This window comes from Geotrypetes seraphini, chromosome 10 (genome assembly GCF_902459505.1).
Source record: "Geotrypetes seraphini chromosome 10, aGeoSer1.1, whole genome shotgun sequence".
Classification (NCBI taxonomy): Eukaryota; Metazoa; Chordata; class Amphibia; order Gymnophiona; family Dermophiidae; genus Geotrypetes; species Geotrypetes seraphini.
This window is the reverse complement of record NC_047093.1, coordinates 6,138,278-6,156,442: the sequence shown is the minus strand read 5'-3', so window position 1 is coordinate 6,156,442 and position 18,165 is coordinate 6,138,278. Positions and strand designations below refer to the sequence as shown.

General features: G+C 45.2%; 1 protein-coding gene across 1 annotated transcript in view; it reads right to left on the bottom strand.

The window, feature by feature from the left end:
• Positions 1–4,918: 4,918 nt before the first annotated feature.
• The window catches only part of RNF213 (ring finger protein 213), a 194,263-nt gene continuing 181,016 nt past the window's right edge, over positions 4,919–18,165 (bottom strand). Inside the window, 11 exon segments of the mRNA XM_033962240.1 lie at positions 4,919–6,879; positions 7,403–7,581; positions 9,910–9,999; positions 10,154–10,351; positions 10,573–10,650; positions 11,151–11,352; positions 11,836–12,016; positions 12,851–12,934; positions 14,249–14,381; positions 15,408–15,659; positions 16,637–16,731. Of these exon segments, the coding sequence (XP_033818131.1) occupies positions 6,726–6,879; positions 7,403–7,581; positions 9,910–9,999; positions 10,154–10,351; positions 10,573–10,650; positions 11,151–11,352; positions 11,836–12,016; positions 12,851–12,934; positions 14,249–14,381; positions 15,408–15,659; positions 16,637–16,731 (1,646 nt within the window). The 3' untranslated portion in view covers positions 4,919–6,725.

Below are 18,165 nucleotides of genomic sequence, written 5' to 3'. Positions count from 1 at the left end.
ATGTAGTGCCCTCAGTTGGAGCGACTTTTATTTTATGGGCTATTCAATTAGATGCAGGCTAGTTATGCAGAGAATGGCCCCAGGACAAGAACTGTGCCTGGCACTTGCTCAGAACAATTGCTAAGTAGAGCTCTATCCCACCTCTCAAAGCTGCTCTCCCTGCCTAAGGTGACCATATGTCCTGTTTTCAATGGGATCGTCCTGTTGTCCTGGGATGCCGAAATGTCCCATTTTCAGGGACAGCGCCCCGAAGCTGTGCGAGGGGCCAAGGGACCGTCGATCACTTCCCCTCCCCTCCCTACAGCGCCACAATGGTCAGGGAGGGTGCGCCAGGTCCGGAATCACCCTCTCTATTCTCGAAGATGGGAAGGGGGCCCCGTGATCCAGGCAGCTCTCTTAGCTGTCATTAGCTGTCATCAGCTGCCCTGGTAATGCTAAAGTGGACGGTAAAAGCAAAGAGTGACGCCTTGGGACATTTCCATTTGCCTGCATCGCTCGAAGTTCTGCCGCTCTCAATCCCGCCCCTCAAAAACAAGAAGTCACTTCAGAGGGGGGCGAAATCGAGAGCGGCAGAACATCGAGTGATGCAAGCAAGTGGAAAAGTCCAACGGCCCCTCTCTTTGCTTTTACCATCCAGTTTAGCGGTATCACAGCTGGTGGCAGCTAAGAATCGCCTCCAGTCTCACAGCAGCACTGGAACACTTGCCTCTAAATTAAGCTGAGGGCTGATTCCCTGAGGGACTTCTATACCATCCCGGCCTAAGTTGGGAAAAAGAAGGGAGGTACTGGAATGGGATGTGGGAAGATAGTGGGTTGGCTGGCTCAGGAAAGGGAAGAAAGCTGCTAAACCAGATAAGGAAGAAAAAAAGGAACACAGGAAGATGCTGGACATGGAGGTTGTAGGGTGAAGGAAAAAAACAGACATGATGTGAATAGAAAGACAGGTGGGAGCTGCTGGACCCAGGGTGAATGCAATAAGAAGAAAAAGAGGGTTCTGGATATTGGAGTAATATGTAGATAGGGGGCATGCTGACACAGGAGGGAGAAGGAAAAGGGAGAGGAACAAGAGATGCCAAGTCCATGGGAGTGAAGGAAAGGAGATACCAGACCATGGAGGGGGAGGGAGAGATGCCAGACCATGGGAAAAGGAAGGAGGGAGGGGAAGTTGGAAGGAGAGGAGAAATATGACAGAGCATGGGGGAGAGATAGGAAACAAATGCAAGAGAATAGAGGGAAAGAGATGCCAGAGCATGTGGGAGGGAAGGAGATAGAAATGCCAGACCATGGGGTTGTGTAGGAAGGAAAGGAAAAGAGAAAGATTCCAGAGCATAGTGAGACAGAAAAATGGAGAGGGGATGAAGCTGAAATGAATCATGTACAAAGGAGACAGTTTATGGAAGGAGCATAGAAAGAGGGAAGATACCATATGGAAGAGAGAAAGGGCAGGGACACTGGATGGAAAGGGCAGAGAATGGAAGGGGCGAGGCAGAGGGTGAACAGTAGATGGGGTAGAGAGAGGGGGACAGATGCTGAATGGAAGTGGGGGGATAGGGGGGACAGATGCTGAATGGAAGTGGGGGGATAGGAGGGGCAGATGCTGAATGGAAGTGGGGGGATAGGAGGGACAGATGCTGAATGGAAGTGGGGGGGATAGGAGGGACAGATGCTGAATGGAAGTGGGGGGGATAGGAGGGACAGATGCTGAATGGAAGTGGGGGGGGATAGGAGGGACAGATGCTGAATGGAAGTGGGGGGGATAGGAGGGACAGATGCTGAATGGAAGTGGGGGGGGATAGGAGGGACAGATGCTGAATGGAAGTGGGGGGGGATAGGAGGAGCAGACGCTGGAAGGAAGTGGGGAGGAGAAAGAAAAAAGGGCACATGCTGGATTGAGGGAAGAGGACAGAGTTAGATAATGGAAGGGGTGAGGGAAAGAGGTGGCAAGTTATAGGTAGACACACTGAAAGAGGGAAATTGAGGACTGAATAGTAAGAAAGAATTTAGACAGAGGCAGAAAATAAATTGAATAGGAAGAACAGGAGGAAGGGAGCAGAGAGAGATGCCTGAGCAGGGGGGAAGGGAAGGAGACAGATACCAAACCTGGGAGGAGGAAAAGAGGAAGGAGATAGATACCAGATCTGAGGGGAGAAAAGGAATAGAGACATATGCTAAAATCTGCTGGGAGGAAGGAAGGAAAGCGAGAAAGAGGCAGAGAAGGGGGGGGACGGGGACGTTGTAAGCAGATTAGAAGGACTAGAGAGAGAAAGGCCTGGCCAAAGGGGAAAGACAGGAGGCAGATACAGGACTATGGGAGGTTCAGACAGAGGGGAAGAGACCCTGGGGAAGAACAGGGAGATTTAAGATCATAACAGAGGAGGGAGAGAGAGGGAGACCTGGAACAAAGGTACAAATGACACTGGATCTGGGGAGGGTAACAGAGGGAAAAGAGAGAGAGACCTGGACCCAAAGGGGATGGGGCTGGATTGTGAAAGAAATGTTGGATGTGAAAGAACGATTGGATGCAGTCAGAAGGAAGTGCAACCAGACTCATGAAATCACCAGACAACAAAGGTAAGAAAAATTATTTTATTTTTAATTTAGTGATCAAAATATGTCCATTTTGAAAATTTATATTTGCTGTCTATATTTTGCACTATACTTGTCTATTTTTCTGTAGTTATTGACATTGCATATTTTAAAGTAATGTGCCTTGACATCTTTGAAAAAAACCCCAAACTCGTGATAATTAACATTTTCTCTGCATAGTGCGCTTTGTTTTTTTTAAATTTTGTGTTTACCATTATGAATTAATAAGATATTGTGTGTACATGAAAAATGAATGGAAGAAATTTGGGGTGGGGCTAGGGCAGGATTGGGGCGGGGCTGAATATTAATAGATATCTCGTTTTGATGAAAAAAATAAATGGTCACGTTATCCCTGCACCAACCAGTTAAAGCATCAGGTCTCCCCAAGTCCTGCTGGCTCAGCTGATTAACTGGCAGAGAGAGCAGCAGAAAGAAGAGTCCCCCCCCCTACCAATCTTATTCAGTTAGTCAGCAGGAGGGATGCCCACTCCCTCCTGCCACAACAAACTATAAGTATTGAAGATTAGGGGCATACTAAGAAAAAATATCTAACAGGAAAGTTTGCAGTGTATGTATTTTGGTGGGGGGGGGAGAGAGAGAAGTATATGGAGGGAGGAAAACCAATTAATGTAACAAGCTACAGTAGCATAGTAAATGGGGGGGAGTAGTCCATCCCAGGCACTGTCTTGGTGGGGGTGCTAGCACCTGTCCGCCCCCCCTGCCCCCCCTTTCCATCAAACCTCTTTAATTTTCCTGGCACTTCCACCATTTCGAACTTGTGCCCACGTCGGTGTTCGTTCTCTCCGATGTCACTTTGGGTCCCAGGGAGAGGACAGGAACAGAAACAAGGCTGGAGAAGTTGCAGTGTGATATGCATGAGTTGGGTGAGTGTTGATGAGTAGGACCAAGACTGGGGTTGATGTCCCCACCACAGTGAGCCTGAGGAGTAGGAGAGGTGCGACAATGGCAGCGCAGGTGAAATGTAGTCAGATGGGACTGAAAGGGTTGAACAAGGGGGAGAAACTATTGAAGCCTAGAGCTGTGAAGAAGGGATTGGTCCAACATCTCTCTCCCTCTAGTCTAGAATCTGTCTCCTTCTCACCCTACCTTGCTCCCTTCTATTGGTCCAGGGTCTCTCACCCCTCCCTTCCTCTTCTCATCTCTTCCCCAATCCAGCCTCTTTCTCCCCCACCCCCTCCATAGGTTGCCAGTAGCGGCAGTTATAAAAACTGTACCTCCAGCTGGTCCCTGTGCCTTCCCTTTGTCATATACCACCTGCAAAGGAAGTTGCATCAGAGGATGCTGGATACAGCAGAGGAAAACCTGGTCCAAGTAGAGCCAACCTATCTGCATTGCTGCCATTGTTGATGACCCCAGTGAGTTGAGGGAGGCATGAAAACAAGGATAAAGGATAGAGCTACTTGATTGTAGGGACAAGGAAGAGGATCCAACTGTACTAGGTGGCCTCTACCACTGGGCAGCTCTGGACTCTGCTGGGCTCGCTCTGTTCTTGCCACATTCCCTTTCCCCCTCCAGATCACTTCCAGCTCGAAAGTACCATCTGGAGTTTCTGTCACCAGTGAAAGGACAGAAAAAAAGGAGTCTTCCTTTGCCCAGCACAGCGAGAAGCAAAACAAAAGAAAGGCAAAGCCGACGTCACAATACAACACAAGGGATTTTATTGAAAGTTCCTATGGGAAGTCCCAACTAGGATCCTGGTTTCAGCAGAACACTGCCTTCCTCATGGGACATACCAATCTAGTAACAGGATATTTTCTCCTAAAGGTCTTTTTCAAGACTACCTGAAATAGAGATACCATTGTAATATCCTGTTACCAGTTTGGTATGTCCCATGAGGAAGGCATTGTTCTGCTGAAACCAGGAACCTAGTTGGGACTTCCCATAGGAACTTTCAATAAAATCCCTTGTGTTGTATTGTGACGTCGGCTTTGCCTTTCTTTTGTTTTGCTTCTATCAGTGAAAGGACATCAGACTTTGAATATGCTTTTTTGGGATGGCAAGTAGTAGGGAAAACTCTTCTTTTCTACTCTTTAGCAGTAATGTAGACAAATGGCAAATTTTGGGTGGGCATGAAATATCCTCTCTGCCTCTCCCCCCCCAACTCAGTATAAATTATACAATACCTGAAATGTCAGGGATCCCCCCACATCCCACCAGCTGGAGATCTCCTCAAAAGGCACCCAAAACTCCCTGCTGCCAAGCATGAGTTAGTGGCAGGGTTCCTGAGCCATTGATGGCAGCATCTCACACATGCTCAGTTTTCACACACAAGAACAATCTTTAGGATCACAATTAACAATGGCCAACAATCTATCACATAAAATTGGTTTATTGAATTAACAATTTTGTACAAAGTCCCAAGAGAGAGAGAGAGAGAGAAAAAAAAAGTCTTCCAACCTTAACAGTTGAGTCTGGACCCTAATTTTTATCCAATAAAGACATCTACAAAGTCTCACAAATCAAACTCACACGAGAGGAAAAAGGGTAGAACTACAATAAACAGAAAGAAAAGAACGGGAGGTAAGGGGTAAAAATTTAACCTGATATTAGAGAATGACATGGGGACCACCATCCTCTGCACCGCCCCGTCCCTAGGAATCTTTACCATCCTGTCTAAACTGGTGCTCCATGATAATCACTAAAACAGAAACTAAACCATTTCTTCTTTGTTAAGTTATTAAAGTTAGTTTTTACTCCAGTGCCTGGCCCAGTGAGCAGTGCTGCTTTGTAAGGCACTTAATAATGTGGTGCGCACGCCTTCGCGAATCTGTACCAACAGGAAACTCATTAACTCAGGCCCTTCCATCGTCATCGTGAGCATTTAGATCTTTTCAGAACAGAAATGAAGGGTCACATTCAAAGGTTCTCATTCACTAAGACATGTTAATTCATTTAAGCGCATAGCTTAGTCCCAATGAGATGTGCATTATATACTTAACACATCTTAGAAAACAAATCCTAAATTTGGGGAATTAGGGTACCTTATGTTATGTATTGAAACTCGTAGGAAAAGGAAAGGTTTTGCAGGGAGCAATCTCTCCCGCTCTTATCAGTGATGAGATGTGCAGAGAGCAGTACCAGCGCAATCTTCATTTCTCTCTAAGCTGCTTAGGGCATCTATGCTATTTTCTGTATTTCACGGTTCAGTATATATCTGTTTTACCAGTCATAAGCCTCATATAACTGCTGTGATGTAAGGCTTATAATTAACTACCAGTTTCTATTCTGCTTTCATTATGCATTTCTTCATACATCAAGTTTTAAAGATTAACCAAGGCTGAGGCTGCAGAGAAAACTAGGACCTGCTATGGCTGGCTAGGTAGTGAGAGAATCCATTCCTGGAAAGACAGAGAGAAAGGTGCTAATTTTTTTTTTTTTTAAACATCACAAAAGTCCCCACCAGTGTCTGTCGACAGTGTTTTGGTGCTGTGGAGGATCCACTCCAGTGCAGGCGTTTTTCGCTTCCAGATCAGACTATGGGAAGCACATTTTAATAAGGTTTTCACCAAGAATTACATGTGTTCAAACAAGATTCTTCATCGGCAAAATGCTTTTGTATTGGTTCTATCAAGTCAAGTGAAAAAAGAAGGGCGAGAGACTGCACTTAGGCCCGATGCCTTTCTGGACCTTATGTTAACAGTAGCACAAACTGAAGCCTCTCTCATCTTCATACTTTCTGGCCATGCTGACCCATGGAAAGAAACAGTGTGTGGCTTCAGTGCGAAGGCAGGTTGTGACTTTTACTATCCTGAGAATTGAGGGCTTCTTTAAGCAGCACCAGCTATCATTTCAGCCAGAAAAGTTCCCATCAGTTGCAGCATGGGAATTCTCAGCTGCACCAGGAAGAGGGAAACAAGGACCAGCCTGCATCCCAGCTATCCAGTGGCTATCCATCAGGGTACAACTTTGGGTTAGGAAATCCTTCATTTTGACGGCCACTTAAATGCAAGTATCCCCAGTCTCTTCACACTCTGTCAGAACCTGGCAAGTAAAAAGTTCTGAACAGCAGCAGTAAACACATTCTTTAGTGTAAGATATGATCTTACACTTTCCTGGGCTCTGACAGCTTTCCACATTTCAGTCTTCCGGTGGCTGAAAACCAGTATGCATCAACTCTTCTATCTCAGAACACGGGCCCGTCTCAAGGCTGCCGCCGCTTTCCAGGCTTCCACGCAGTGGGAGAGAAGAATCTGCTCTGGGAACTGGTCCTCCAGCTCTGGGAGCACATCCACGCCTTTCCTTTCCATAACTGGAGCCAGTGTGTCCCTCAGGCTACAAGACAAGAGTACATCAGAGTATTAAGACATCACCACTGACACAGAGGCTCTACAACCACTCCTGTAAAGCTTTTTTCCCTTATTTCAAGGAGAAAGTGTAGTTTGTGGGATTCCTATCAACAGATCAGCCTCAAAGTCTCTCATCTGGGGGATCTGCCCATTCAATGACTATTTATTCACACTAGCTTGCTGTATCGCAGCTAACTTTGGTATTTTCCACTCTGTTTCATAGCAAAAGATCTTATGATCCCTCCCTTCAGCTCTGTGATTCAAGCTGCAGTTTCCTCCTTTTTTCTTTTTGTTTAACTTCGCTTTCCCCCTCCCAGAAGACATCCCAGCCAGTCTTTCTCTGTTGCCCCCATCTCTCTACATGGCGTCCCTCACACATCAATCCCACCTCAGCTTCTTTACAGGCCATACTAACGACTAATCTCCCTTCACTTTACTGCCTGTTTTGTGTAATTATGAAGTTGATACTTTGATGTGAATAGCATGCCTATAAGCAAGAGCAGAAGTACCTCCAGGAGGGATTGAAATCCAGAGTGGCACGAGGAGCTTTCAGTTTCAGAAAGATAAATTCATGAAGCTCCAGCAGGAAGGTTTCCAGCCCCACCTGCACCAGGGAGCCATTCAGCAGCCGTGAATGTTCAGTGCTCAGTGGCTGCTTGTATGCTGGGTTCACATCCCCAAATGGCTCCTACAAAGCAGACAGATAGACTGTATGTGACACCTTGACAGCAAGACCCTGCACCGATACCCCGGAATCATATCTGGGACCAAAGAGCGCAATGTAGGAATCCTGCCCTCTCCTCCAGTACGGAGCTGAAGGCTTCTCCTGATCAAGTTTTCAAGTTCAAGTTTTATTAAAAATTTGTTATCCCGCCTTTTTAAATTACAAAGCGGCTTTACAATAAATAAAAAACAGAAAGCAGGGCATACAAACACATGAAAATTAGTACCTAATTTTTATCCAATAAAGACATCTATAAAGTCTCACAAATCAAACTCACACGAGAGGAAAAAGGGTAGAACTACAATAAACAGAAAGAAAAGAACGAGGGGTAAGGGGTAAAAATTTAACCTGATATTAGAGAATGACATGGGGACCACCATCCTCTGCACCGCCCCGTCCCCGCTGGTCCTTTCACCGCCCTGTCCCCGTCTCTGCCGTCCCCTTCACCGCCCCGTCACCGTCCCCGCTGTCTCTTTCACCGTCCCGGCCCCGTCTTCTTCTTTCCATCCCCCCACCCCCAGCACCCTTCACACGATCCAGCAGCTCCCTCCCACTGGCCAGCTGAGCATTTCCCTCCCTCCTTTTCCCTTACCTTTTCTTCTTGAAACTGGCAAGTTCTATAAGGCTACGAGCTGTATTACAGCTGGAGCCTTGAAGTCGCGTCAGGTTGCCTGCTTGAAAAGTCTCCTCCGATGCAACCAGAAACAGGAAGTTGCGTCAGAGGAGACTTTTTTCCAGCAGGCAATGCGACGCAACTTCAAGGCTCCGGCTGTAATACAGCTCTTAGCCTTATAGAAATCGCCAGTTTCAAGAAGAAAAGGTAAGAGAAAAGGAGGGAGGGAGATGCATGGACGGCCGGTGGGAGAGAGTGGGCTGCCAGATCGAACGTTCGTTCACCGCGCGTTCACTACTTATTCAACGCCCTGTGCTACCATTTACCACTCCACGGGGCGGTGAATGGCCTTGTCCCCAAACTCGCAGTGACCTTTTTTTTTGGTCACCATTTTGGCAGGTAACCCGCACCTAGCCGCGGTTAACAGCCACCATGTCATTCTCTACCTGATATTTATGGCTAATGATCTGCAGGATCACTGGTCAGGTTTGGGGACTAGCAGAACACAGAGGAGAAAAGGTCATGCTAGAACCAGATGAAAGACAGAGCAGTGAACAATGGCATGTTTCTACTTACAGCCAGGGAATACAGAGTTGAGGTTGACAAGTGTACATATATGTCACACCTTAATTGCTTAAGGTCTCAGATTAAAGCCCGAGAGCTGCTGGGGGTTATTTTCCACTATTACCAGCATTCATTTCATAGGTGGCTCCAGAGACCAAGAAACCAGGCAATGGTGTCACCTCTCAGAAAAACTAACCTGCTGATTTGTTAACATGTACGGAATCTTAACATATGGAGAAAATTTGTGAAATTTGCCTCCGAGGTAGAACAGAGAAACTCAGGCGCTGGGTTTGCTGTTTTCACTATCTGTAACCGATTCCTAGTGCCAATGCCAATATTGTTTCCTAGTGATCTCTGGGTGCAAGAGACCTAGTTGAGGATTCCCACCATTTCTTAAGCGTTCAGATTTTTGGCGTCTTGTAACCATGAAGACCCTGCATCTGCCGCCTTCTTACACCGATATCTGTACATTCTAATCCGGGGTGGGCAACCTCACCCAATCGGGTTTTCAAGATTTCCACAATGAATATGCATGAGATTAATTTGCATGTACTTCCATTGTATACAAGTCTATTAAGGAAATCTTGAAAACCTAACTAAGTTGTGGCCCTTGAGAATCATGGTTGCCCACCCCTGCCTTAAAATGCATGCTACACATGTCTTTTTTCTTTTCAATTGTGTTTATTAGTAATTGCAACAAGTAACAGACAATCAGAAGTATTAGAAATAGCAACAGTGCTTAACAGCATGTAATACAATCAGCAGAACGCAAACCAGTGATACGAAAGAGAGACTAAGAAACCCCTGGTCACAGTCTCCTCACAATTGACATTTTTAGGTAATAGGAAACCCCCAGCCATGCACACGCTGAGATAGCCACAGTCAGCCATCCTCAAAGTCACAACAATCACTCACCCTGCATCCAGCTACTCATACTCCCCACACAACCATAAATTTACCCTGGTATTAGGCGGCAAAAGCCCCTATAGGGGTCAGACACTGGGATTCATAGTGTTGGTGTTCATGCTACACACTTCTATCCATGCTAACAGTTCAAAGCAGACACGCTAGGAATCGTACACTTTCGGGGCAACATTGCCGTACAAAACTCTTACCCGCTTCAAGCACAGTAGGTGTTCCGATTTCTGGGCAGACAGGAACTGCCAAAGGGCGATGATGTGCTTCAGGTGACAGCGACTCAGAGCCTGCAAGCCCAGATAAAAGTACAAAGTCTAACTCATTCAACAATTTGTCTCCAGATCTGTCTTCCCCATCCTTCTTCCTCCTCTCCACTGCCTGCTCCATTTGTAAATCCACCCCCTCTCCCAACACCTTGCTGAATCCGTTCCCAGGGCTCACCTGCAGGACATGGGTGCTTATCTGATCTCTCATCTGCAGCACATCGTCCAGGTAAGTAACCAGAAGCATGTCCGGCTCTCCTCCCGCCATAGCCAGGAATCCCAGAGTCACTTCGGTCACAGACAGCGCCTCGCAAACCTCGCTGTAGGAATGCAGCTCGCCACTCATCATGTTGATCACTGAATTAGGTAGGGAGTCCTGCAACAGTAAAGCAGGTGAGGCTGTACCCTATCTTTCTCCAAACTGTGCTCCCACCTGCTTCAGGTGTGCAGCTCTTGAGAATCAGACATGTTCAAGGTGAATCTAACATGGCTATCTGTTTCCTCTGCATATTCTGTGGATGTTAAAGCCCATTTGTATAAACAAAACCTGATAAACTGTTGACAGCAATGTGGAGACTGAGCCCTACAGAGACTCACCTGTTGCAGTTTTGCTTTCACATCAGAGAAAATATTCTCATAGTTGCGGTCTTGTCTGTAAACCAGGGTTGGAATTCCCTGTGGAGACAAGAGGAATAGAAATTGTACCTGTAAACCTGTTCACTTCCAGGAACCCTCAGGCACAGAATCAGCAGCCACGGAAATGGGGACCCTCCATCTATGTCACAGGAGGGTTAAATGATAGGGCTGGGGGGAGGGGTGCTCCCTTATTACCTCCCTGTACAGAATGGGAGGTCAGGGCTGGTTTAACCATTAGGCAAGACTACGCAGCTGTCTAGGGTGGCAACTTCTCGGGGGTTGACAGAGAACAGCTGCAAATAAAGTTACAGAACACAATTTTCTGCATTTTTACAGGATTGTTTGAGAAGGGTGAAAATGGGATGAAAACTGTTGAAAATCTGGGGGAGAGCACAGGGGCCTGAAAAAATAGGGTACCCAGTACCCTTGCACTAGGAGGCAATTCCAGGGTAGAGCACCTGCAAGATACTGCCCCCTGCTGTTAAACCAGGCCCTAAGCTGCTACGTCATAAGTTAGGGAAGGCAGGCTTTGCTCTTACCACTGATGTGATTAGAGGTTTCCCTTGCAGGAATCTGCTGACCAGCTGGCGCTGGATCTTCTCCAAGTCGAACTCTTGCAACGTCTGCCCTCCGCTCTCTATGCTGTACTGACAGTTCGAGAGAATGAGTGGAATAATGTCCTTCTCTACTTCATAGCTGATCATATGCAGATCAGCGACTTCTGAAGGACTGACGGAGTATCTGAGGGAAACAAAAGCACATGGAGTTCATCCCTAGGTTGCTCCAATCCAGCCAGCTATGCTACTTTGTATGCATATAACCATAAAGCCACATTCAGATTGCTGACAAGACCATACCCTGCACACAGAACAACCCATATGCTAAGGGGGAGGGGGGGAGTTGTCAATGTGGGCTACCGTTAAGATGTGTTATTTTACTGTTAGTCCAGTTATTAGTAACTAGGTCTTGCTGCATAAAATAGGACCCATGTTAAAATAGTAGTCTTAAAATAACAAGTCTTAACCGTAGCCTACTTTGATAATTCCCCCATCCAAGAAACTCTGCTTTCTTATAGAGCTGGCTGAGCTCCTGGAGGCCACAATGACCCATTTATCAGGAGTTCAGGTTTACCAAGATGCCTCAGGCATTTCTGTCGGGTATCAAAGTTTGAATAACAGATGCAAAGACATGTGACAGAATATTTAAGAGGAAGGAAAAACATACTCCTCGACTTTCTTGGTATGTTTTCCCACAATACGGACAAACTCATTATGCAGGTTGATGAGGTGGCTGACCAGGGCAGTGGCGCAGAGCCCCAACCCCTGCCTCCGTGGTAGTAGGATTTCCAAATCACTCTTCAGGTTCAGGGTCTCCTGACAGATGCCTTCAGGGAGTTTAATGTCACCTGTAAGAGCCAGAGAAGCCCATAAGAAATACCAGAGGCAACAAGCACACAGATCGTAATTCCTTGAAAACCTCCTTACAGTGGCAGCAAAAAGCTGGGAGAGAGAGAATGCCAGGAAGCACAATGTCTGCCAGGATTTGGGACATATATTTCAACCTATGACAGTGTGCCCCGAGAGATTCCAGAATTTTATTTTAATATTTTTAAAAATTCCCTTCATAAGAGTACACTAGAATAAATGACATGTACATCGCATATGCAAGAGTCTGTCAATGTTAGTGTCTGTGCCTAAGGATACAACCACCACCCAAACAAGCATCATTCTTTGATGCAATTGGTCCTTGAAAACTAACGGGAAGTCATTTTAGTTTTCATGCAGAAGTTATCCTAACTTGAGCAACAAAGCAATCAAGGCTTTGTTACCATTTGGATCTTTGAAGACTTGGATTTTCAGCTCTGATAGAAATTAAATAAAAAAAAAAAAAAAAGAGAACAACTGCAGATGGTGGATGATGAAATGTGTGTTTGTGCTTGTCAACTATCGAGTTAATTTGAACTAAAAAACAAGCATATCCATCGCATTGATTAGCAATTCTATCTACTTTAGTTTCGCTGTAGTTACAATTACCCATACATAGTTTTAAAAACTTTAAATAATTAACTCACAAATTTTAAGATTTCAATTATAAAGTGCTGTGAGTGTGTGTGTGTGGGTGTAAGTGAACAGGACTATCGCCAGGCTGAACACATGACAAATCTTCTCAAATCCCCAAACTGCTTTTACAGAAGGTTTTCTTAAGCAGCAACAAGACGTGAAGAGGAAAGACGCCTCACCGCTCGTCTGCAGCAATGTTCTCAGCTGGTTCCACGTGTACAGAAAAATTTCTATTCTTCTCTTGAACACGTTCCTCATTCCATCTGCAGCAGAGCACACAGGAAACACTAAGACTTTCACTGGCAGATCAGTTATGAAAAACAGAGCAACACAGCTAAAACCGAGTGAAAACAGAACATAAGAATTGCCGCTGCTGGGTCAGACTAGTGGTCCATCGTGCCCAGCAGTCTGCTCACGTGGCAGCCCTCTGGTCAAAGACCAGTGCCCTAATTAAGACTAGCCCTACCTGCGTACGTTCCAATTCAGAAGGAACTTGTCCAACTTTGTCTTGAATCCCTGGAGGGTGTTTTCCCCTATATCTGACTCTGGAAAAGCGTTCCAGTTTTCTACCACTCTCTGGGTGAAGAAGAACTTCCTTTCGTTTGTACGGAATCTATTCCCTTTCAGCTTTAGGGAGTGCCCTCTTGTTCTTCCTACCTTGGAGAAGGAGAACAACCTGTCCCTATCTACCAAGTCTATTACCTTCAGTACCTTGAATGTTTCGATCATGTTCCCTCTCAATGTCCTCTGTTCGAGGGAGAAAAGGCCCTCGAACTTCCCCCATTTTTTTCTCTCAGGCTTTGGTTTCACTCTCAGAAGGGTTATCTTTATATTCACTACCAGGTTTGGCAATCATTAAAAGGTTACATTTCACCAGGACAGAAGGGAAAAAAAAAATGCTTGAGTACCTGAATAAATTCATGTAAACCGTTCTGAGGTCCCCTGGGAGAACAGTATAGGAAATTAAATAAATATTTAAGCAACTGGAAGTTTGAAATCATTGTGGGGATGATCTGATTGGTTGTTTTTTTTAATACAATCATTCTTTAAAATTCAAAAAAATAGGATAAATTAGCTAGCCAGCAAGAACTGATTGATTGTTCAAAGGCAGATTATGTCACACGGGAAACTTCACCTTCAGGAACACAAAGTCATTACAGCTTCTGTTTTGGCCCTATTTACTTGCCAGATCTATTGTTTGAAATTGAATTTTAAAGAGATATTAGAGACCACTGAGATCAGAAATGTACTAGCACAGAAAGAAAGGGGAATATACCCGAAATGTTATGGTAACACCTGAACACCGAGCACAGTTTTTTGATAAGTCTCTAAAGCACTGCTTTCCAAATAGTCAGTCAGGACCCTGAATGGAAATCAGTGAATGTACTGGCAGAACAGGGTCACTTCCTTTCCCTGTGTCCTACGGCAGTGGTACCTACATGCCACACATGTATATACTGTCCACTTGGTTAAGCTAGAATCCTATAGAGAAAAGTAGGCGTCTACCAGTCAATCTGTGACATAATTACCCCATATACAGCACGTCTGTATCTGTAAGTGTGAGGATAGGGACTTACCTGAGTGAAGGCTTCCCAGGAAATCTTCTATCTTTTGCTTCTCCACATCTGTAATGCTCTGGAACCTCTTCACCAGATCTCTTTGAAGAGCCAAAATCTCTGGCAGGAACTTCACCTGGCGTAGCTCAGCCTCCTGGGGCAAGAAAAAGCATGGAATTGACTCAGAGCAGACTCAGAAATTCAAATTAAGGATTCTCAGAACAGCAGAATCCACCTTAGAAGATATGTGAGCAGTTATAAGCGAGTCCCACCTTCTCTGGGTCCCCCGTTTGGGCAGAATTTACTTCAGGGGTTCAGAGAAAGAGTACAGAAGAAAGGGCGGGAGCTGTGCTAGAATTGGCTGCTGGCTGACCAAGCCAGTCTCTCCCAGTGTGCTGGGGTGTCACGAAGCTAGTGCCTAGCATTCAAGTCTGTCTGTTTTTGGGATTCCAGGGGTTAGGACTAACCATCTAGTCTAATTAGGAATAGAAATATGCTTTCAAAAAGGCAGTTGTGGCAAGGCCGGAAGCCCCATAAAAAAGCAGAAAGCAGGGGCCGTTGCCCTGGGAGATGTCTGGAGGCAGCTTTTGCAAGATGTGGCGGTTTGGACTAGAATTGGGGAATGGAAGCAGCACAGGACATTGTTGGATTAGCTGCTTTTGGAGCCAAAATAATGACTTGATTTAGACATATAGGGGCTCATTTTCAAAGCATTTAGACACACAAAGTACCTTAGGTTTCTATGGTTTTGAAAATTAGCCCCATATTTGTCTTACTTCAGCCTATTTTTATTTTGGATTTCACTTATTTCTGTACAAACCTCCATGTACAGAATAATTGAAATTTAATGCTTAAAGGTTTCAATGTTAAGAAGCAGGAGACAGGAGGACAATTGTGCCAGAGCTGGGTGGAAAGACGGCAGTTGTGTGAAGTGGATGGAGAGAAACAGCAGCCCTGAAGCTGGTCCAGCCTGGGATAATCCTGCCCCTGGGGCCAGTCCAAGGCCTGTCTCACTCCTGCCTCTATCTGCTGCCGAAAAAGGAACTGGTTTGTTTGTAATGCTCAAAATCAAATGGTAAAATCACATTAATTTAATGCGTTATATTCATAGAACAAATCCAGAGCTGGTCTCTGTACCGTGACGGTTTGAGATATTTGTCCGTGGTCACTGCACACTCACCCTCTGCAGGAACTGCCACAGCACTGGCACCCTGTCCTTGCCGTCCTGCTGTTGAGTCACATGTCTCAGGTTCTCGATGGAGATTCTCTTCCCGCAGCTCCACAGTCTGGAGCAATGCACTCGACTGTCCTGCGGTAACCCAGACAGGAAGGTCCTGGGGTCGCCGTACACCATTTTGATAACAGGACTGGAGCCAATTCGCTTATCCTGGCTAATGCGATCGTTCACCTCCAATAACTTCTTATCTAAATGCTGTGTACAAAATGACAACAATTCAAACGTTGCGACCAACAGAGCCATGCATGTCTCCATCACATCATGTCCAACTGTGGTAATCCCGCAATCATAACAAATTCTGCATCACACCCCATCAGGGTATTGATATCATGGGCGTGCCCAGCTGCTATTAATAATTAAAACTGGAAAATAAAAGCATTCAAGGTGATACAAGATTAACTTTGAAATTATTTGGGGTATATGAGACAGGTGAATTGTTAGTTTAAATTGGCTGTGATAGAATCAAACGGAATAAAAGTTTTTATAAGCTGAAATTCTCAGAAAAGAATAAGTAGCCCAGAGTTAGAAAAGGAAAAAAACCATGCTGGCATGCAAGTTAAGAACTTTCAGGAAATGCCCAGAAAAACAGGAAACTTAGGCCTTAAAAAAATGTCTGATTTCCATAGATCAGGATGCACATCACATTTAAGGAATGTTATGTAAAGGCTGAAAGGATAGAAAAAGTGAAATACTGCCACCTACTGGGTTTAAAAATTGCAAAAACGAATAAATAGGCCTTTAAAAATTGGGCTTACCATTAAATTTAGGATTTAAATGTAAAGTGACATAAGGTATCTCATGTGATCAACTGTGCCATTGTATTCTAAAGCATGATAATTATTACAATGATATCAGATTAGGTAAAAAGTCTTTGATTTTAACCCTCCTTTGATAATGTGTATGGCTCTCCCCAGATATGGTTACTGTGGATGGGCAGACTAGATGGACCATTTGGCCTTTATCTGCCGTCATGTTTCTATTAATAAACATGGATTTGATTATTACACGGCTTTTTCTCAGGTCTGTTATTTGAATTCACAGAACGGAGTCTCTAGACCAGTCATGTTGGGAGAGAGAAACCATTCCGGTAATTCTGTTCAAGTCTCCTAGCCTGGCTTGAACAAGGGCAGGCCTGGCACTCCCTGCACCCAGAACATGCAAGTGCGTCCTACCTGCATTACTGGAGCTATGACTGAACTGGCCACGCATCTTTCCCAGGCATTCCTGCCGTCCTTCCTTGAGAGTTCACTATCAAAACGTACTGGCCCTATAGGAAGAAAGCGTAAATCATTATTAGCCCAGGGGAACAGCAGGTACCTTAAAATGCATGGGAGGGAGGAGGGGTAGTAAGATCAGAGGTCTGTGATAAGCAGTCAAATAGCGTATTTACAAGTATAAAACCAATACTGGCCAAAATATCTTGGACTCGTGGTCTTGTTAGTAATTTTTTCAACCGATTCATCGTTAACATTTGTGGTGTTCTAGCAGATATGTGCAGGAACGCAAGCACAAACAAGCTGCTGGTGAGTTGCTTTGTGGGACATGTTTGGGATCAATAGAGAATGATACGGTAACAGAATTAATCACCATTCCCATCCCCGCGGATAACTGCAGGAAACCATCCCTATGTCATTCTTTAAGAAAAGGGGGAAGAATCAGAATATGAATGGGCCCAGCCACTGACCCTCAAAGCCTTGCGTTGAAAATTAAGGACTGAAGTTGCTATAGACACTAAAAGAATGGGACCTGGGTTGGCCACTGTTGGAAACAGGATACTGGGCTTGAAGGACCTTCGGTCTATCTCAGTACAGCAGCTCTTGTGTTCTTATGTATAGGACAATCAAGCTATTGTGACATCACTGATGAGGTTGGCTCTTAGGCATTGGTGGAATGAGGCATTATGACATCACAATCTCAGCTCTGGAATGTTGCTACTATGTAGGTTTCTGCCAGGTACTTTGGTTGGCCACTGTTGGAAACAGCTACTGGACTTGATGGACCTTTGGTCTGTCCCAGTATGGCAGCTCTTATGTTCTTAAGTGAGCTAAGAATAGGACAATCAAGCCATTGTGACATCACTGATGAGGTTGGCTCTTAGGCATTGGTGGAATAAGGCATTACATCGCAATCTCAGCTCTGAAACGTTGCTATTATTTGGGTTTCTGCCAGGGACTTGGGACCTGGTTTGCCACTGTTGGAAACAGGATAGTGGGCTTGATGGATCTTCAGTCTGTCCCAGTATGGCAGCTCTTATGTGATCCAAATATAGGACAATCAGGCCATTGTGACATTACTGCTGAGGATGGCTCTTAGGCATTGGTGGAATGAGGCATTATGACATCAGCTCTGGAATGTTGCTACTCTTTGGATTTCTGTCAGGTACTTGGGACCTGGGTTGCCACTGTTGGAAACAGGATACTGGGCTTGATGGACCTTCGGTCTGTCCCAGAATGGAAGCTCTTATGTCATCTGAAATATAGGACAATCAGGCCATTGTGACATCACTGCTGAGGATAGCTCTTAGGCATTGGTGGAATGAGGCATTATGACATCAGAATCTCAGCTCTGGAATGTTGCTACTCTTTGGGTTTCTGCCAGGTAGAGAAAGACATGGGAATAGAATATCCGCAAGAAACCATCCCCGCGTCATTCTTTAAGGAGTGGGAAGAATCAGAGTATGAATGAGCCCAGCCACTAACCC